Source organism: Ailuropoda melanoleuca, chromosome 2, assembly GCF_002007445.2.
Source record: "Ailuropoda melanoleuca isolate Jingjing chromosome 2, ASM200744v2, whole genome shotgun sequence".
In the NCBI taxonomy this organism is placed as follows: domain Eukaryota; kingdom Metazoa; phylum Chordata; class Mammalia; order Carnivora; family Ursidae; genus Ailuropoda; species Ailuropoda melanoleuca.
In genome coordinates, this window is record NC_048219.1 from 167328208 (window position 1) to 167350410 (window position 22203).

Here is a 22203-nt window from a genome sequence, read left to right on the forward strand (position 1 = left end):
TTGTGTTGTGCATTATACTTGAAAATCAAAGTAGTTTTTGGTGCCTTGAGTTACAACTATGGGGAAATCAAATAGGAACAGAATTAATGAGAAAAACGTTCATTGTATTTTTTTTTCCTTCAGAAAATTATATTTTACTTTTTTTTAAGTTTTTTTTTGTTTGTTTTGTTTTGTTTTTTGCTAGTTTCAGAGGTAGAATTTAGTGATTCATCAGCTGCATATAACACTGAGTGTTCATTACATCAAGTGCCCTCCTTAATGCCCATCACCCAGTTATACCTTCCCCCACCAACCTCCCCTCCAGCAACCCTCAGTTTGTCTCCTGGAATTCAGTGCCTCTTACGTTCATTGTATTTTTATACTGCAACAAAATCAAACACAAAAATAGTTAAATGACAACTGAGAAAAAAATACTTGCCATCCAAAAAGTTAATTTACTTACTATTATCTTAAAAATCAGTATGAAAAATAGGCAAAAAGTATGAAGACGGTTATTTAATGAATGAAACTGAGTCTAGATGACAGAGCATTTTAGCAGTTAATGATGGCTAACCTTGGAACATAACATAATAAAAAATTATTATTGAAAAAAACTATAAAAAATGATGGCTAACCTTGGGTAGTACCCAGTTTGTCAGACACTAAGCACTCATTTATTAGCTTACTTATTCCTGGTAATAACTTTACAAAGTGGGACTTATTATTATCCTCATTTTACAGATGAAAAAACTGAGTCCAGAGACATTAGTAACTTGTTAAAGAATATGGACTGAATTTTGTTAAGTATGCAAAACAGTCACTTTGAACTTTGGTTGAAGCCATCCACTTCGCCTTTTTTTGTTAAGTAAAAGGAGAGGAGTCAATCATATTTCTACCACTAAATGTATTTTTTTCTTAATTTATTTTGTTGTTCATTATACTTAATTGCCTCTTATGACAGTTGTTTCCTCTTGTATCATTAGTGTTACATTATAAGGTCTACTTATGGCATCAAATTTGGATTGCCTGTTTTTGGAATCGTAACTTTAGGAAAATAAAGGTGTGGTAAAAATAGTCTGGCATAGTCTCGAATATTGATCATGGTGACCCCTGTGGCTGCTCTTTAAAGCTCTGCCCAGGGGTGCCTGGGTGGCTCAGTCAGTTGAGCGTCTGCCTTTGGCTCAGGTCGTGATCCCAGGGTCCTGGGAATGAGCCCTGTGTTGGGCTCCCTGCTCAGCAGGGAGCCTGCTTCTCCCTCTGAGTGCTGCACCCCCTGCTTGTGCGTGCTCTGTCTCTCTCTCTCTCTCTCTCTGTCAAATAGATAAATAAAATCTTTAAAAAAAAAAAAAAAAGCATATGCCCAAATGAGGGTTCCTTTAGCTCAGACTGCCCTGTATGTTGCCTTAAAGTTTAGCAAATTGTAACCTTGTACATGCTGTGTGAATATTAAATGATGAAATTGTCTTTGTTTTATAAGATTAAAAACTGTAATTTTCTTTTTTCAGGACATCATAAACTGCATAGGTGGATTAAACGTACTGTTTCCTCTGTTGGAACAAATCAGCCACTTTGGTGAAGGACAGATTTCTGAAGGAATGAATGAAAGTGCAGTTTCTGAATTGATAACGCCTGTAGAAGGAGATTGGGTTGTATTGACCTCCACAAAGGCATCAGGTATTGAGATGAAATTAACACGAAATAGTCATTGAGCAATTTGATAATTAATTGAAAAATAGATAAAAATGTCTTGCCACCATTAGGAAGAAACTTAACCATTTGTAGCTAAAGCAGCCTGTCCCTAATTTTACTAATGTAATTCAAAAAGTTCGTAATAGCTTAGTCAAAAAATTTAAGAAGTTGGTTTCACTCTTGACTATTCTTAGTTTGTACCATTAGTGGAAATATGACAGCATTGCTGAATTTATGGTAGAGAAGATATTTGCTTGTGTATGTGAGTTATGATATGCAGTCACTGCTTTCTCTGATGTTTTCATTCTGCAATTGACCTTTGGAAGCAAATTGCTCAACCAAATTTCTTGTTTGTTACAATATGCATTAAAACATAGAAAATGGGATGTAAAAGTGATTAGAGTAATTATGATAATTAATGATATGTTCACAATTCCTCAGAGTCAAGATTAGAAAGAAATTTAATTGCGACATTTATCTTGATTGTGAAACACTTTATTCAAAGACATCCTATCAACCAGGACAATCTTATTCACTCCCATGGAGTTGCCACTCTTGGTGCCTTGCTTCAGAAGGTGAGCTAGTTTAACATGTGTAGATGTGGCTAATGATTGTAATTACCAGTTGGTCTTTAGGGTTTTTCTTCTTACTAAGTAAATGTTTTTTTAAATAACAGTACTATGGCTTCAATTATATTAGTGGATGTAATCTTATTTCACAAGCAGGTTTTTTAAAACCTACTCTGAATCACATTTTTACAAGAATTACTCATCTTATGTAACAGTATATAATCTTTGATGTATAGGACTTTGTTAGTGTTCGTATTTGGGATATTTGATAAATTTAAGATTGTTTTAGGAATATGACATTAAGAATATATGTTCTAGTGTACATTGGAAAATTAAAGTTGTTTATATTTTTGTAACATTCTCATTTAGATGTTCTGAATTAATCATTTGAAATTAAATGTAGCTTAATGATAGTTATTTAAACTGAAATTTACAGAACCCCCATCTGTTTGGATTTCAGGTGCCAAGCTCCTTGATGGATGTTAATGTGCTGATGGCAATTCAGTTACTAATTGAACAGGTATCATTAGAGAAAAATATGCAGCTCCTGCAGCAAATGTATCAATATTTACTCTTTGACTTCCGTATTTGGAACCGTGGAGATTTTCCCTTTCGAATTGGTGAGAGCAGTCTGTTGGATCAAATTTTACATTTGTTTTAGAAATTTATAACTACCTGTGGGATTTTATTTTAGGTGTTCATTTAAGAGTGAACTTTGTATTTTAGGTCATATACAGTATCTTTCCACCATCATCAAAGACAGCAGGAGAGTTTTCCGAAAGAAGTATGGTGTGCAGTTTCTCCTAGATACACTTAGGATTTATTATGGGTATGATGTCCTTGCTCCTTCTCAGTTTGATATTATTTTCTGCCTGCTGCTTGCTTGGAATGTCTAGATTATTTATTTTCCAGAAATTCTAATATCCTTTAACTTTAGAAAGACAAAGTGTGGAGGTTAAAATGATGAACAGTGGATCACGCGGATTGGGTTTGAATCTTGTGTTTCACTCAGCTTTACTGTGTTTAAGTTTTCTTGTCTGTGACAAGGAGATAATAAACCTGTGACACCCTATGTTTGTTTTGAGGATTAAACTAAAAGCATTGCACTTAAAACATGCAAAGCACTTAAAGCTGTCTGCCACTTAGTGTTGTTTAAATACAAACTGTTTTAACTATTTATATCTTTGTCATTGAAACCCGAGGTTTTCCTTAAAAGGAAAAAGAAAACAAAGATACCATGAATTCTAATAATTACATGGAAACATCTTTTTTTTTAACTATGAATTCTTTTGTATGAAAAAAGCACTAAAATGTAAACAGTTTAAATTTCAGTTCTTGCACTTTTACTCTCTTTCAGGAGTGATTGTAAATATAGTGAGCTGTCTCTAGATGACGTTCGCACAATAAGGACTTCTTTGTATGGACTAATTAAGTATTTTCTGTGCAAAGGTGGAACTCATGAAGAGATCCAGAGTATTATGGGTTACATAGCTGCTATCAATGAAGAAGAACAGGTATTATGTTCAAGAAAAGTCTTTTTTTTTCCTTTTTCACACTTAAATTGCTATATCATCTTCTTTTAAAATTAAACATATATTAAGCATATTTTAAGAGTAAAATATTTATTATGTGAAATACAGTATTATGCAATTAAAGAAGTAAATTTTTATCTCCTAACTGAAAGTTTAATAAAATAGATGGTAATGTAATAAAATATTGTAACTAGCTAGAAAGCGGTATCTGGAAATAGTTGTTTTGGCAGTTCTGAATGCTGTTTTCATAGGCCACATAATGTATATTTACCTGTCATCAAAGATACTGGGCAGATTCCTAACATGCATTTTAATATAGGTTCATAAGAAATTTGCATAAAGAGTAAATTATATTTCTGTTTTTAGGTACTTTTACTTACATTAATCATTTATACCTCAGAGCTGCTCTTTAAGACATTGGTTCTCAATGTATGGTTCCTGACCAGGTTTACCTGGGAACTTGCTATAAATGCACACATACTGAACCAAGCCTTCCAGGTGATTATGGTGCATGGTAAAATTTGAGGACCACTGATGTAAAATATACAGACCAGGAATTAATCTTCCCATTTGCACATTTGGAAGTACATATTCAGAGAGATTAGGTGACTTAAAAGGTCATACAGCTGACAAACCTGGGAATATAACCCAGGTATACTGCTGTTTCTGTGCTCTTTCTGTATACCACTCTCAACACCAAACTTGAGTAGCCTTAATTTATGTTGACTCAAATATTTTGTGCTCTATGATGAAGTATTCATTGTGTACTCAGAGATTACATGACTTCATAATTTATATATTATATAGATGATTTAACTTAAGCTATTTCCCCATAAGGTTAGACTACTTCAGGAGCTTCTTTTTATTTAGAGTAGCCAGTAGCCATCTTATTTCATAATAGTTGTGTTGTCACCCACTGTGATTCATTGCCACTGATGTTTTCTTGGTCAGTTCAGTCAGCGGTATTTATTGAAAGCTTACTATACACGTAGAGTAATACTAGATATTATAGGTATGTTATAATGAATGAATTAGCATTCTTTTAGCCTAATAGAGGCAAGGGTGGATAAGAGAGGTTTTTAAATGATTATTAAACAAACAAAAAAAGGCCATGATAATAGCCCTAAGAGAGAAACAAAGTCCTATGAGGTTTTCATAGGAGAGTATTACATGTTGACATGACCAGGAAAGGCTTTATGGAAGACATGACTTTTTATGTGGCTAAAGCATTATAGGTATGGCCCAGCAGGTAAATATGTGTATTGAGAGGATATACAAAAGGAAATAAGCCGAAAGCATATTGGAGGAAAAAGGCAAGCTATTTCAGAAGATATCAGACCATTAAGTTAAGCTCTAAAACATTAGGGTATATAGGATTTAGTTTAAATAACTTTTTGTGGTTTATGACTTTATTTGTGCTCCCATATATGAGCGTGGTTGTGTTTGTTTTGTGTTGTTTAATTTTAAAAGCTCTTCGGAATTTTGGATATGCTCTTCAGTCTCCTCCGTACCAGCCCAACTAGAGGTCAGCTTTTCTTACTGCTGTTTGAACCAGGAAATGCTGACATACTTTATGCCTTGCTCTTAAATCAGAAGTACTCTGACAGACTAAGAGAAATCGTTTTTAAGGTACAAATGTTTCTTAAGCATCTTTATATTTGGTCACATTTGTGAGTATATGAATTTACTTGTACATATCAATTTTATGAATGTAAATTCTTTTTTCGTATCTACTCTAATTTTAAATTGTTGTAGGGGTGCCTGGCTGACTTAGTAGGTTAAGTGTGCAACTCTTGATCTCAGTTCAGGTCTCAATTTCAGGGTCATGGGATCAAGCCCTGCGTTGGGCTCCATGCTGGGCGTGAAGTGTACATTAATTAATGAAGAACTAATTAATTAATTCTTCAGTTTGTTTTGATATACACTTTCCATGTTTTAAACATTTAAAAACTAATAATATTGTAATCTGATCAGTTATTTAGTGGAAAATCCACTTTGTTATATCATCCTCAGTATAAAACTTCTCATTTCCCTTTTTTGCCTTCTTCTAAAAAACATTTTTTATATGAGTATAATTGATACACGATGCTACAGTAGTTTCAAGTGTACAACATAGTGATTTTACAGGTTTATACATTATGCTATGCTCACCACAAGTGTAGCAACCGTCTGTCATCATACAACATTATTACAGTACCATTGACTATATTCCCTATGCTCTACCTTTTATTCCTGTGACTTACTCATTTCATAACTGGAAGCCTGTACCTCCAACTCCCTTTCACTAATTTTGTCTCGTCTCTCTCTCGAGTTACTATGGGTCTGTGTGGCAGGTCCAACATTTTAGCAGTTAATTATAATAACTAACGTTATGTAGCACCTACTATTTGTCAGGCAGTAAACATTCTTCATGTATTAGCTAACTTAGTCCTTGCAAGAACTTTATGAAGTGGATATTAGTCCCATTTTACAGATAAAGAAACTGAGGCCAGAGAAGTTAGTAACTTGTCCAAGGATAGTGAATATATTTTGTTAAGCTATCCAAAGTAGTCACTTTGAGCTTTAGCTGAAGCCACCCACTTCACCTTTTTTGTTAAAAAAAAAAATAGAGGAGTTAGTCATATTTCTACTCCTCATGATTTATTCTGTTCTTTATGCCTGATTGCCTGTAACATTTGTTTCCTCTTGTATCATTAATGTTACATTATAAAGTTTACATATGGGGTCAAGTTTGGATTGCCTATGTTTGGAATCCCTAAACTTTGGAAAACAAAGGTGCAATAAAATGATCTGGCATAGTCTCTCATGAGTATTACTTATGGTGACCCCTGTGGCTACTCTTCAAAGTATCTGGCCAAACAAATGTTCCTTTATGGAGATTAAATGTTATTTCTCCAAAAATGGCCTTATATGAATTGTTCATCATATTATTTTCCTTTCCATATGGTTTCAGTACATCACTTTTAAAAGTTGATCTTACTTCAAAAAGTATGAGATTACTAATTCATTCTCCCATTTTGGCATATGGATGTGTTGCTTCACAAAATGTGTCCTTGTTCTTGAAAATTATTTTGATAACCATTACATAAATGTTAAATAAATTACTACATTGATCTAAAAGTATCTTTTTTCTCTTTCATAGCATACTTTTGTTTTTCATGGAGGCTATAGGGTTTGTTTCTATCTATGCCTTAGCTACTAAAAAAGAAGTTTTATTTCTTTGATCTGCAAGAAATATATGTAAACTACAGTTTAAATATATTAATTATTTAAATATAAATGCATTTTAGTTCAATTTCTTCTTAAATCCATTTTTTAATGAGAGTATAATACGGAGTATTCCTCCCTGTTACTGCTGGGTTTGTTTGTTTTTTGCACTTAAGGAATAAAATGATGATCCAAAATGATGCTTGTACACTTGTACAGTAACATTATATTCAATATTAACCTAAGTGACAGACTGTTCTTAATTCTCTGTATTGAGAAGAATATATTACTGTTGTGACCAGGTTATGGAACAAATGTTGAAATGCACAAATGTTTATGAACGAAGTAAACAACGTATTCGGCTCAGAGAAGTTGGCTATTCAGGATTGGGACTACTTCTTAATGAAGCACCCGTTAATACCTCTCTCATTAAAAGCCTCACCAATCAAATTATAAACACAGGTATGACTCTAAGGCTGATAATACTGATATATTTAAGAGACGTTCTTCATAGTAGCATAATTCTATTTGATGGTTCTCAAATTTTTTTCTAAAGGGTTTTTTTTCCCCCTTTCTTCTCAGGTTACTTTTAATTACCTATTATTTGATTCAGCAGGGCTTTTTTTTAGGTACTATTTTTTATTTACCTTTTTGGTTTTGTCTCCTCAGGGCATAGCATAGTGCCTTACTTGGTAGGCACTTGGCCTACTTGGTAGGCCTTCAATAATTGTTGATTGATTGATTAATAAATAATTGAGTCCTCTATAATAAGAAAAGATGCTAGAGAGAATACATACCAAACATTCTGTCTTTTTCTTTGGGGAGCTTAAATCCTTAATTTCAGATATTCTTTCAGATAATCTTTTTTGTTTCTCTTTTTTTTAATAAAACTTTTTTAGTACTCACTACAAACTGTAGTGTTTATGTCAGATGCTAAGTGTTCAAAAGGTATAAGATAAGGTTCTTTGTTTTAAATGGTTTATCTTCTCATTGATAAGTACATAAGATATAAGACATGTACGTAAAAAGATAAATAATAGTACAAGAACAAAATAGTATGGATCTTGTGTTCAGGCAACCAAAAGAAAAGAAAGTTATTTAGGGCTTACTCAGGAGACTGTCAAATATTTTAAATCTGTTTTCTTTGTAAAATTTAAACATACCTATAATTCCTATTTTATTTTTTTAAAGATTTATTCATTTTAGAGAGAGTGCATGAGTGCAGGGAGAGGTGAGGGAGAGAAAGAATTCTCAGGCAGACTCCCTGACACAGGACTTGATCCCAGGACCCTGAGGTAGTAACTTGAGCCGAATTAGCTGGTTAATCAGCTGAGCCACCCAGGAGCCGCTCTATAATCCTAATTTTAAATGAGACCGTTATTTCAGCATTTATATAACTATTGCCGACAGTTCATTCTTTGAGAAAGAACTTGAAAAAGAAGAAGATAGCTGGAAATATCACAATTCTTGATTTCAAACTATACTACAAAGTTACAGTAATCAAAACAGTATGGTACTAGCATAAAAACACACATAGACCAGAGGAACAGAATTGAAAGCCCAGAAATAAAACCATGTATATCTGGTCAACTAATATTTGGCAAGGGATCCAAGAATACTAAGTTAGGGAAAAATAGTCTATTCAATGAATGATGTTGGGAAAACTGAATTCATACTACAAAGTTATAGTAATCAAAACAGTTTGGTACTAGCATAAAAACACACATAGACCAGAGGAACAGAATTGAAAGCCCAGAAATAAAATCATGTATATCTGGTCAACTAATATTTGGCAAGGGATCCAAGAATACTAAGTTAGGGAAAAATAGTCTATTCAATGAATGATGTTGGGAAAACTGAATATTCATACTACAAAGTTATAGTAATCAAAACAGTTTGGTACTAGCATGAAAACACACATAGACCAGAGGAACAGAATTGAAAGCCCAGAAATGAAACCATGTATATCTGGTCAACTAATATTTGGCAAGGGATCCAAGAATACTCAGTTAGGGAAAAATAGTCTATTCAATGAATGGTGTTGGGAAAACTAAATATTCATATTCAAAAGAATGAAAATGGACCCTTACACCACTCACAGAAATTAACTTGAAATGAACTAAAGATTTAAATGTGAGTCCTGAGCCAGGTAACTCCTAGAAGAAAACATGAGGAAGAGTCCTTGACATTTGTCTTGGCAATGACACCAAAAGCACAAGCAATAAAAGCAAAAATAAAGAACTGGGACTTTATCAAACTAAAAAGCTTCTGCACAGCAAGAAAAATCCTCAGCAAAATGAAAAGGCAGTCTACAGGGTGGGAGAAAATACCTGTGAATCAAATATTTGAGAGGGGATTAATATCTAAAATATGTAAGGAAATCATACAACACAGGAGCAAAAAAAAATCCAATTAAAAAATGAGCAAGGTACTAGACACATCACTGGGAGCAAGAGAAACTAAAGCAAAAATGAACTATTGAGACCTCATCAAGATAAAAAGCTTCTGCATTGTGAAGGAAACAATCAACGGAACTAAAAGGCGGCCTATGGAATGGGAGAACATATTTGCAAATGAGGGTTAGTATCCAAAGTCTGTAAGGAACTTATTAAACTCAACACCCAAAAAATATAATCCAGTTAAGAAATGGGCAGAGGGCATGAATAGGCATTTCTCCAGAGAAGACATCCAGATGGCTAACAGATACACGAAAAAGTGTGCAATATCACTCATCATCAGTGAAATACAAATCAAACCTTCTCATACCAGTCAGAATAGCTAAAATTAACAACACAGGAAACAACAGGTGTTAGCAAGGATGCAGAGAAATGGGAACCCTTTTGCATTGTTGGTAGGAATGCAAACTAGTACAGCCACTCTAGAGAACAGTATGGAGGTTCCTCAAAAAGCTAAAAATACAACTACCCTATGATCCAACAATTGTACTACTGGGTATTAACCCAAAGATTACAGAAATACACATTCAAAGGAGTATGTGTATCCCAGTGTTTACAGCAGCATTATCAACAATAGCCAAACCATGGAAAGAGCCCAAATGCCCATCAAATGAAGAATGGATAAAGAAGATATGGTATATACACACACACACACACACACACACACACACACACTCTCTCACACTCTCAAATAGAATACTATTCAACCATCAAAAAAATGAAATTTTGCCATTCGCAATGACATGGTTGGAGCTAGAGTATATTATGCTAAGTGAAATAAGTTGGAGAAAGAGAAATGCTGTATGATTTCACTCATATGTGGAATTTAAGAAAATGATGAAAACTCAGGAAAAGAAAAGAGACGGAAGGGAAATCATGAGAGACTCTTAGCTTAGAGAACAAACAGAGGGTTAACAGAGGGAGGTGGGTGGGGGATGGGATAGATGGGTGATGGGTATTAAGGAGGGCACTTGTTATGATGAGCACTGGGTGTTACATGTAAATGATGAACCACTGAACTCTACTCCTGAAATCAGTATTGAACTGTATGTCAACTAACTAAAATTTAAAAAGAAAAAATGAACAAAGGACCTGAATAGACATTTTTGAAAGAAGACATGCAAATAACCAGTAGGTAGACGGCAAGGTGCTCCACATCTCTAATCATAAGGGAATTGAAAATCAAAGCCAGAAGGAGATAGCACGTCACACCTGTTAAGATGGCTATTACCAAAAAGACAAAGGATAACAAGTGCTGGTGAAGATAAGGAGAAAGGGAAACCCTTGTGCATTGTTGCTGAGAATGCAAATTAGCACAGCCACTGTGGAAAACAGTATGAAGGTTCCTCCAAAAATTAAAAATAGAAATGTCATATAATTCAGTAATCTATCTTCTGGTATATATCTAAAGAAAATGAAATCACTATCTTGAAGAGTTGTCTGCATCCCTGTGTTCATTGCGGCATCATTTATAATAGCCAAGACCTAGAAACAACCTAAATGTCTGCTGATGGATGAATGGATAAAGGAGGTGTGTGTGTGTGTGTATATATGTGTGTGTGTGTGTATATGCATATATATATATATATGCATATATACACACACATATATATATGGGAATATTACTCAGCCATTTGTAACAGAAGAACCTGCAGGGCATTATTCTGCTAAGTGAAATAAGTCAGAGAAGGACACATACTGTATGGTCTCACTTATAGGTGAAATTCAAAAAACCAACCTCCTAGAGACAGAGAATAGATTGGTAGTTGTGGGGGCTGGGGGCAGGGGGGCAAATGAGTGAAGGTGGTCAAGAGGGTTCAAGCTTCCAGTTCTGGGAATCTAATGTGCAACATGGTAACTGTAGTTAATAATATTATATTATGTTCTTGAAAGTTGCTAAGAGAGCACATCTTAAAGATTTTTACCACAAAAGGAAAATGGTAGCTATGTGAAGTGATGCATGTTAACTAACCTTATTGTGGTAATTATTTTGCAGTATATACATATATCAGATCATCATGTCGTACACGTTTAATTTATACACTGTTTTATGGCAGTTATATGGCAGTAAAACTAGAAAAAATAAAGGATATCTATTGTTAACAGCAACAAAAAGAAAATAAAAGTAAAACAATTATTTTATTTATCAAACTATCACTCACAGTTCTTTCTTTGACTATCTCTGGAATTTAATTTTAACTTTGTTTTTTCCCCACCATAGATCCTGCTATTAATTTCAAAGATCTGTTGTCTGTGGTATATATATCTCACAGAACACATATGAATGTCAGGGTGGTTATCTGCAGAAAGGTTAGTAAACTTTTAAGATATACTTTAAAAATGACAGTATTGTTATACTGTGAATAACTTTTATATTGAGTATTTCACACCGGGTATAAGTTTTAATTTCTGTTATTTTATAAATGACACAATTTTATAAATAATTTCCTTTTTTGAGGTACATTAACTTCATGTAATCACAAAATCAGCATAAAAATGTGTTCTTACCTTTACATGGTCCTGGAAATATTCCCTTACCACAGTAAAAAATTCGTTACAAGAGAATAGTTGTTTTGTCAAGAACCTTCAACGATTATGACCATTTCTAATTCATATAGCATATTTTAGAATTTCTGAATCTTTTGAACTTCATGGAAAAGCAACAGTGACTTGCCTTCAATGCATCCCTTTAAGTCAAGAAATAGTTATCCTGTGTGCTTCTTCCTGATTGTAGCCTTCTCTCTCTTCCACTAGCAATCACTGACCTGCTACTTAATTTGCTTCCTTGCTTTTTTTTTTAAATTTTACTCCCTAATTATGTTATAGTATTTTTCCATCAGTAAGTCTGGATGTATATCTTTCTCTTTAACAGCTACATATAGTTTTTATTCTATGGCTATTGTATAAAGTATTATCTGGTTCCCTGTTCACGGATGTTACATTGTCTCCTGTTTTTCTGTGTTAAACTTCTGTTAAGAACTTTTTTACCTATATTTTTACCTGTTTTTGGTAATACATCTGTAGGATATAATCCATGAAGTGGAATTGCTGTCAGAGTATGTTCACATTTCACATTTTGATGGATTTTGCTATATTGTTCTTAAAGTGGGTCATATAGATTGACGCTTTCCTTTCAGTTTGAAAACAGCTTTCAGTGCAGCCTAGTTTTTATCCATTACATGTATATAAAGTATAAAATAAGTCTTATTTTATGGAAATTTTAAAGTCATGAAATCATGAAAATTTCTTTACTAAGGAAAAAAAAATTGGTATTCTGAATTGGTAGACTAATGGTAGCTCACCGATAGCATTAGTGAGGAAAGGAACTTCACATCATTGTGACTTGTTGCTTTCTATGTCAGCTTCAGCATGCATTAAAGCCACTGATATTGAAGTCCCCACCAACATTATTAATCTCCTATGACACTTGTCAGAGTTAGAGGTAAAAGAGAGTCTCTTAATACTGGGAGCAAAAATTCTTTTCATCTACATAGAAATTTATTGGCTTTGTGATAAAAATGTCTTAAAGATCTTAACTGAATCTGACAGTGTTTGAGAACTTGTTTTAATCCAAAAAGTATGGAATCATTTGGATAATAGAGATCATACACACATTGACATGTCAGTGTCTATTCTTTAATTTCAGTTTCTTTTTCCAGCTAAATATCAGCTTCCATTTTGTTGGAATTAGTGTTTGTACAGTAGAGAGTTGATGGGAAAAAATGTTTTTGCAAAAGCAACTATTAACTTTGCCTGAAACAAAAATGAGATGGGGAAACGTTCTTGGGATATGTAGGTTCTATTAAAGTGTCTGTGTCTTACTTACTCCCTTAACCCTACGACCAGAAGGGGACGGGTACACAATATGTATTCAGTATTTGCTAAACAAATGTAGTAGGCTCATGGAAAGTATTTAGTTGAGAGGATATAACTTTATTACATTTTATATATACCTTGATTCTATTTACATTTTCTCTCTGACCAAATTAAATTAATAACATGAGTGTGTTGACATGTGGAGGATCATTTTTGTCCCTTTTTTATCTTTCAGCAAATATTTAAGCACTCTGTACAATGAGTAATATGCAGATTAGTTAAAAACACAGTGTGTACTCTACAGATAGTTTGTAATCCAGTTAACAACATAATCTTTTGAAAGAACATCTTCCCACAGTTTCTCATTAAATTACTTTGTCCCTAAAGTAACTGAAAAGAAACTTTTTGATGTGAAGTACCATGTACTTTTTGATGAATTTTGTATTCTTAATCTTTGCAGATTTTACAGATTTTGCAGTCCCAGCCAGATGCAGCACATCAAATATCTCAACAAGTGGGTTGGCAAGACACTTTAGTTAGGCTTTTTTTAAAAACAAATTTTGAAAATGGAAATACTCTTCATAAGCACAGTAGGGCTGTTTCAATGAAAGACAGTGATAAAAATTTATCAGCTGAAAATATTAAGAGGAACTTTGATGAAAAGATTGATGAGGAAAAAATCAACTCTTTTGCCTCAGCTAATGTGTCTTCAGATCAGTGGAGTTTAGAGGATAGAAACTCTCTGGACTCAAACACACCATTATTTCAAGAAGATAGTTCTGTGGGAGAATTATCTTTCAAATCAGAGAATCAAGAAGAATTCTGGAATAATAACCCTTCACATTTGAGTTTAGATCTCAGTGGAATAGACTCATGCGAACTGAGCGACAGTGGAAGTCACATGCCAGACAGCCTGCCTAGCACACCATCCCCAATAGAATCTACTAAATCATTTTCTGTGCAGTCTGACAAAGAGAGCAGTGTCATAAATGATCCGGAGTTTGGCGATGACTTCTCTTTACTTGAAAGCAAAGAGGTAAAATTCTTTATTTGTCCAAATGCTATTTTTATTTTCACATTATATACTTCTAATCCTTAGAAATGTGTAATTGTTAACAATTTCGTATTATATTCATGTTCTGAGTCTCATGATCTAAGATTTTGGAAGCCTAGAAGTCACTAAATTATATTTCGAGAAAAGCAGGTGTTTTTCATCCTCATATCTCTTGGGCCTACTTAGCAAAGTTCCGGGTTCATCAAGACACTTTAAATATGTTAAATGATTACAGTCAGGATATGTGATGGTTCTTTTTATGTGCTTTTAACACCACCTCCTTCCAATAATTTAATATTTATCGTTTTTATAGAGATATGAGGAGGAGCTGCTTCAATTACTGACAAATATTTTGAATTATGTGATGTGTAAGGGACTAGAAAAATCTGATGATGGTACTTGGATTGAACGGGGACAAGTGTTTTCAGCACTATCTAAACCAGGAATATCCAGTGAACTACTACGACCATCAGATGAATTAAAATTAATGTAAGCATTCAGTTGGTGATTTACTCTTTCCTTTTGTAGTGATTGGGAGTCTAAAATAATATTTTTTATTGAACATTTATTCAGGATTCAGTGTGTGTAGTGAGAGAAAAAGAAAAACTTCGTGCTCAGCCCCTTTTCCTCTCTGTTGCCATTTTAGTGGAATCTAGAGAGAAATCCAAAAGTGTGAGGAGATTTAAATCTTTAGTTTGGGCTTCAGTGATTATACATTGCTTGTTCTTTAAATTAGTTTTCATAATATCTAAGCATTTGGTGTATTGCGTTCTGCAGTGTTGTCCAAGTTTGAGAGTTTCCATGCTGAGGGAAGCAAGTAGTGTTTTCATAAAAATTACTTCTCTAAAGCATTTAGAGTTCACTACAGTTTCTATTTTTACCTTCCCAATTTCCACCTTTATTTTTTAATAATATTTTTTATTATATTATGTTAATCACCATACAGTATATCCCTAGTTTTTGATGTAAAATTCCATGATTCATTAGTTGCGTATAATACCCAGTGCACCATGCAATACGTGCCCTCCTTACTACCCATCACCAGCCTATCCCATTCCCCCACACCCTCCCCTCTGAATTGTCTTTCTCTGCTTGACTTATTTCACTTAGCATTATCTCCTCCAATGCTGTCCATGTTGCAGCAAATGTTGAGAAATCGTTCTTTTTGATGGCTGAGTAATATTCCATTGTATATATGGACCACAGCTTCTTTTTTTTTTTTTTTAAAGATTTTTTATTTATTTATAAGACAGAGATAGAGACAGCCAGCGAGAGAGGGAACACAAGCAGGGGGAGTGGGAGAGGAAGAAGCAGGCTCATAGCAGAGGAGCCTGACGTGGGGCTCGATCCCATAACACCAGGATCACGCCCTGAGCTGAAGGCAGACGCCCAACCGCTCTGCCACCCAGGCGCCCCTGGACCACAGCTTCTTAATCCAGTCATCTGTTGAAGGGCATCTCGGCTCCTTCCATGATTTGGCTATTGTGGACAATGCTGCTATGAACATTGGGGTGCATATGGCCCTTCTCTTTACTACGTCTGTATCTTTGGGGTAAACACCCAGTAGTGCAATGGCTGGGTCATAGGGTAGTTCAATTTTTAACTTTCTGAGGGACCTCCACACTGTTTTCTGAAGTGGCTGTACCAACTTGCATTCCCACCAACAATGTAGGAGGGATCCCTCTTCTCCACATCCTCTCCAACATTTGTTGTTTCTTGTCTTGTCCATTTTTCCCATTCTAACTGGCATAAGGTAGTATCTCAATGTGGTTTTGATTTGAATTTCCCTGATGGCTAATGATTTTGAACATTTTTTCATGTGTCTGTTAGCCATTTGTATGTCTTCATTGGAAAAGTGTCTGTTCATATCTTCTGCCCATTTTATGATTTGTTTATTTGTTTCTCGTGTATTGAGTTTCAGAATTTCTTTGTAGATCTTGGATACCAGTCTTTTTTCTGTAGTGTCATATGCAAATATCTTCTCCCATTCCATGGCTGCTACTTAGGGGGTTTTTTTGACTGTTTCCTTGGCTGTGCAGGGCTTTTTATCTTGATGAAGTCCCATGAGTTCATTTTTTCTTTCGTTTCTCTTGCCTTTGGAGATGTGTCATGAAAGAAGTTGCTGTGGCTGATGTCAAAGAGGTTGCAGCCTATATTCTCCTCTAGAATTTTGATGGATTCCTGTCTCACTTCGAGGTCTTTCATCCATTTGGAGTTTATCTTTGTGTATGGTGTGAGAGAGTGGTCAAGTTTCATTCTTTTGCATGTAGCTGTCCAATTTTCCCAGCACCATTTATTGAAGAGACTGTCTTTTTTCCACCGGATGTTTTTTCCTGCTTTATCAAAGATTAGTTGCCCAAAGAGCCGAGGGTCCATTTCTGGGTTCTCTATTCTGTTCCATTGGTCTATGTGTCTGTTTTTGTGCCAGTACCATGCTGTCTTTGTGATCACAGCTTTGTAGTATAGCTTGAAATCTGGCAACGTGATGCCCCCAGCTTTGTTTTTCCTTTTCAACAGTTCCTTGGCGATTCGGGGCCTTTTCTGGTTCCACACAAATTTAAGGGCTGTTTGTTCCAGTTCATTGAGAAATGTCATTGGTATTTTGATCGGGATGGCACTGAAAGTGTAGATTGCTCTGAGTAGCACAGACATTTTAACTATGTTTATTCTTCTGATCCATGAGCATGGAATATTTTTCCATCTTTTTGTGTCTTCTTCAATGTCTTTCAAGAGTGATTTCTACTTTCTAGAATATAGAACCGTTATGTCTCTGGTTAAGTTAATTCTGAGATAACGTATGATTTTTGGTGCTTTTGTAAATGGAATGGATTTCCCTAATTTCTCTTTCTTCAGTCTCATTATTCATGTATAGAAATGCAGCTGATTTCTGAGCATTGATTTTGTATCCTGCCACATTACCGAATTGCTCTATAAGTTCTAGTAGTTTGGGGGTGGAGTCTTTTCAGTTTTCCATTTAGTGGATCATGTCATCTGCAAAGAGAAGCAGTTTGACTTCTTTGCCAATTTCAATACCTTTTATCCCTTTTTGTTGTCTGATTGCTGTTGCAAGGACTTCTAGTACTATGTTGAGCAACACTGGCGAGAGTGGGCATCCTTGTCGTGTTCCTGATCTTAAGGGAAAGGCTTTTAGCTTTTCCCCATTGAAAATGATATTCGCTGTAGGCTTTTCATAGATGGTTTTTATGAAATTGAGGAATGTACCCTCTATCCCTACACTCTGAAGGGTTTTAATCAGGAAAGGATGCTGTATTTTGTCAGTTGCTTTTTCTGCATCATTTGAGAGGATCATATGCTTCTTGACTCTCTTCTTGTTGATATGCTCTATCACACTGATTGATCTGCTAATGTTGAACCACCCTTGCATCCCAGGGATGAATCCCACTTGGTCAGGATGGATAATCCTTTTGATGTACTGTTGGATACTATTAGCTAGGATCTTGTTGAGAATTTTGGCGTCCTATTTGGATACTATTAGCTAGGATCTTGTTGAGAATTTTCATCAGGGATATCAGTCTGTAATTCTCCTTTTGATGGGGTCTTTGCCTGGTTTGGGGATCAAGGTAATACTAGCCTCACAGAACGAGTTTGGTAGCTTTCCTTCTGTTTCTATTTTTTGAAACAGCTTCAGGAGTATAGGTATTATTTCTTCTTTGAATGTTTGGTAGAATTTCCTGGGGAATTCGTCAGGCCCTGGACTCTTGTTTTTGGGAGGTTTTTGATCACTGCTTCAATCTCTTCATAATTAATCGGTCTGTTTAAATAATCAATTTCCTCCTGTTTCAGTCTTGGTAGTTTATAGGTTTCCAGGAAGGCATCCATTTCTTCCAGGTTTAATTTATTGGCATAAACCTGTTGATAAAAGTTTCTAATGATCCTTTCTATTTCATTGGTGTTGGTTGTGACCTCTTTCTTTTCATTAATAATTTCATTAATTTGGGTCCTTTCTCTATTCTTTTGAATGTGTCTTGCCAGTGGCTTATCAATCTTATTTATTCTTTCAAAGAACCAGCTTCTAGTTTTGTTGATCTGCTCTACTATGCTCCTGGTTTCTAATTCATTGATCTCTGCTCTAATCTTGATCAACTGCCTTCTCGTGCGTGGGTTAGGCCTATTCTTCTGTTCCAGCTCCAGCTTCTTGAGGTGAGAATATAAAAACTGCATTTTAGATTTTTTTATTCTTTTGAGTGAGGCTGGGATGGCTATGTATTTTCCCCTTAGGACTGCCTTTGCAGTGTCCCATAGGTTTTGGAACGTTGTGTTTTCATTCTCGTTGGTCTCTATAAATTGTTTAAATTGATTTTTAATTTCCTGGTTTATCCAATCATTCCTGAGCAGGATGGTTCTTAGTTTCCAAGTGTTTGAGTTTCTTCCAATTTTTCCTTGTGATTGAGTTCCAGTTTCAAAGCGTTGTGGTCTGAGAATATACAGGGTATAATTTCAGTCCTTTGGTATCGGTTGAGACCTGTTTTGTGACCCAGTATATGGTCTTTTCTGGAGAAAGTTCCATGTGCATTCGAAAAGAATGAGTATTCTGTTGTTCTGGGGTGTAGTGTTCTGTATATATCTATGAGGTCCATCTGGTCCAGTATGTCATTCAAAGCTCTTGTTTCTTTGTTGATTTTCTGCTTAGGTGATCTATCTATTGCTGATAGTGGAGTGTTGACGTCCCCTACTATTAACGTATTTTTATCTATATGTCTCTTTATTCTGGTTAAGAGTTGGCTTGTGTATCTTGCTGCTCCTCTGTTGGGGGCGTACATATTTATAATTGTCCTATCCACTTGTTCGATATATCCTTTAGGAATAATATAGTGTCCTTCTGTATCCCTAACTACAGTCTTTAGTTTAAAATCTAATGTGTCTAATATGAGAATTGCTACCCCAGCTTTCTTTTGAGGTCCATTGGCATGAAAAGTGGTTCTCCATCCCTTCACTTTCAGTCTGATGTATCTTTAGTTTCAAGGTGAGTCTCTTGTAGACAGCAAATGGGTGGGTCATGTCTTTTTATCCAATCTGCAATCCTGTGGTGTTTTATGGGAGCGTTTAGGCCATTCACATTGAGAGTGATTATTGAGAGATATGATTTTAATGATGTCATGTTGCCTGTGAAGTCTTTGTTTCTATAGATTGTAAATTTCTGTTCTGTATCACTCTTGGGGCCTTTTTACTTTTATAGAAGCCCCCTTAATATCTCCTGTAGGTCTGGTTTCATGGTTACGAATTTGGTCAGTGTCTGGCGATCCTGGAAGGTCCTTATCTCTCCCTCAATTCTGAATGACAGCCTTGCTGGATAAAGGATCCTTGGCTGCATGTTCTTCTCAGATTGAGCTTTAAAAATATCCTGCCAACCCTTCCTCTCATTCCAGGTCTGTGTAGACAGGTCTGACGTTATTCTGATATTTTTGCCTCTGTACGTGAGAAATTTCTTCACTCTGGCCGCTTTCAGTACTGTATCCTTGGATCTAATATTTGCAAATTGCACTATTACGTGACGTGGCGTAGGTTTGTCGTGGTTGAGCTTGGGAGGGGTCCTCTCTGCCTCTTGGACACGAATGCTTGTTTCCTTTTGCCATATTAGGGAAGTTTTCAGCTACAGTTTGTTCAGGTATCTCTTCTAGACCTCTCTCTTCCTCTACCCCCTTGGGCATGCCAATGATTCTGACATTGGAACATTTTATTGAATCAGTAGTCTCCCGTAATCTGCATTCTTGAGATTGGGTTTTTTTGAGGCAAGTTTCCGTTTTAACTTTCTCTTCTACCATCCCATCCTCCAATTCACTAATTCGTTCTTCTGCCTCATTTACTCTGGCCATCAGAGCGTCTAGTTTTGACTGCATTTGATTCATAGCATTTTTAATTTCTGCCAGATTCGCTCTCATTTCCGCCCTTAGAGATTCTATATTTGATTCATAGCATTTTTAATTTCTGCCAGATTCGCTCTCATTTCCGCCCTTAGAGATTCTATATTCTCGTTAATATTTTCGTTAATTTTTTTTTCAAGTCATCAGTTCTGTGGCAGAGGCCACAGACTCATTATCTTTTCTTTGCTGGGGGGGATTTCTCCTCCTTGTCATTCTGATGAAGAGAGGTTGCAGGGTTGCCCAGAGCCCAAATTATTGACCAGGACCCAGGCAGTGTGCATGTGTTTTATAGGGACCTCAGGGATGTGGGCTTCTTGATTTCTCAGTGTGCCTTCTGGGGGAGGTTCCTGCCACGCTGATATTCAGGTAACCCTGTTAGGGTAGAGTCTCCCTGTCCCTGCGAGGGGGGATGGGGATGGGTGCAATGTGAGCTGGTATTGCTCGGCTTTTGTTCTCTGGCGGCTTTCCCTGGCGGTTTTCTGTGGCTCTTCTGAGAGAGCAGCTGTGGTCGAATCCTAGCCTCTGTCTCAGAATAGAGATCGCAGTCCACTCTCCACTGAGCTCTCTTGGCCTCTTAAACTCTGTTTCTCTCGGTGCTGCTAAACCCTGCAGCGTCCTGGGTTGTGTGTCCCACAGCCGCTCTCCCAGCCCTCACTACCAGGGCCCGCCCTTCTCTGTCCTTTGTGTTTCTTTTTTTTCTTTTTTAAAGATTTTATTTATTTATTCGACAGAGATAGAGACAGCCAGCGAGAGAGGGAACACAAGTAGGGGGAATGGGAGAGGAAGAAGGCAGGCTCATAGCGGAGGAGCCTGATGTGGGGCTTGATCCCAGAACGCCGGGATCACGCCCTGAGCCGAAGGCAGACGCTTAACCGCTGTGCCACCCATGCGCCCCTCTGTCCTTTGTGTTTCTAACACCGGCAGCTGCCCCTGGTTCCCGAGCGGGCTCCCGAGCTCCCTGTTTCAGTGTGGTTCGCATGCACTCCACAGTGCTGGTTTTCAGTCTGGTCACGTGTTCCCGAGCTCCTAGTATCAGTCTGGTTCCAGTGAGAGCTCCGGAACTCCGGTTTTCAGTCAGGTCACACGTGTGCTCCCGAGCTCTTGGTTTCAGTCTAGTTCTAGTGTGTGCTCCAGAGCTCCGGTTGTCAGTCTGGTCACATGCATGTTCCCAGGCTCACGGTCTCAGTCTGCTCTCTCGCGGGTGCCGGTCCGCGAGTCCGCCCGCTCCCCTGTGCATTTGGCTACTGCTTCCCGGCGCCCAAGCGTGGCGGCTCCCTCCCCCTTCCGTTTATCTTCAGATGTCTGTACGCGGATTCACGGCTTCCCACTTCGTACCTCAATACTCAGCGCTGGAGATGTTCGTTTGTAGAGATCCAGATGTATCTTCCTGCATCTCAGGCTGATTCCGTGGGTTTTCAGGATGGTCTGGTACCTATCCAGCTCGACTCAGGGGACCAGCTGAAAAAGGGGACCCCTACTCCTCTGCCATCTTTTCCCTCCCCCCTCAATTTCCAGCTTTAAAGAAACTTTTAAGTACCTCGTAGAGACTGGAATTTGAGTTATTTCAATAGCTTTTTATAGTTAAATTAAACAGGTAACTTTTACTTTGCCTTTTGTATTATGTTTATTAAAGATAGTTACTTCAAAGATAAAAAGCTGCTTCATTGTTATCAAATATCCTCTGATCCCTTCCAGAAATAGTATATCTTTGCAGATACAGACGTATTAATGAATAACTGGGTTTTTTTTTTTTTCATGTTTTACTATTTTTCTAAACTTAAAATGATTTTAAGAGGATTTTGTTTTGCGCTTAGTTTGCTACAGAACATGTTAGAATGGGCAGTCACAGAAAACAGAGAATCAAAAACGAATCCAGTAACTGCTGAAAATGCCTTTCGACTCATCCTGATCATACAGGACTTTCTGCAGTCAGTGGGGCTTGTTAATTCAAGCATGTGGACTGAGAAGGTGCAGTAATAACTCTGATATTATTTTTCTGGTAGTCTAGGACTTTATTCA

At 36.3% G+C, this 22203-nt stretch overlaps 1 protein-coding gene across 8 annotated transcripts in view; it reads left to right on the forward strand.

Moving 5' to 3' along the window:
- Positions 1-22203, forward strand: part of NBEAL1 (neurobeachin like 1) — a 199956-nt gene that overhangs the window by 81086 nt on the left and 96667 nt on the right. For all 8 annotated transcript variants that reach the window (XM_034654989.1, XM_019799567.2, XM_034654993.1 and 5 more), the window contains 11 exons: positions 1485-1653; positions 2110-2243; positions 2698-2857; positions 2964-3066; positions 3595-3751; positions 5240-5398; positions 7279-7438; positions 11654-11742; positions 13709-14284; positions 14616-14791; positions 21999-22152. In XM_034654989.1, coding sequence (XP_034510880.1) covers positions 1485-1653; positions 2110-2243; positions 2698-2857; positions 2964-3066; positions 3595-3751; positions 5240-5398; positions 7279-7438; positions 11654-11742; positions 13709-14284; positions 14616-14791; positions 21999-22152 — 2037 coding nt within the window. The remainder of the gene's footprint in view (positions 1-1484; positions 1654-2109; positions 2244-2697; positions 2858-2963; positions 3067-3594; positions 3752-5239; positions 5399-7278; positions 7439-11653; positions 11743-13708; positions 14285-14615; positions 14792-21998; positions 22153-22203) is intronic.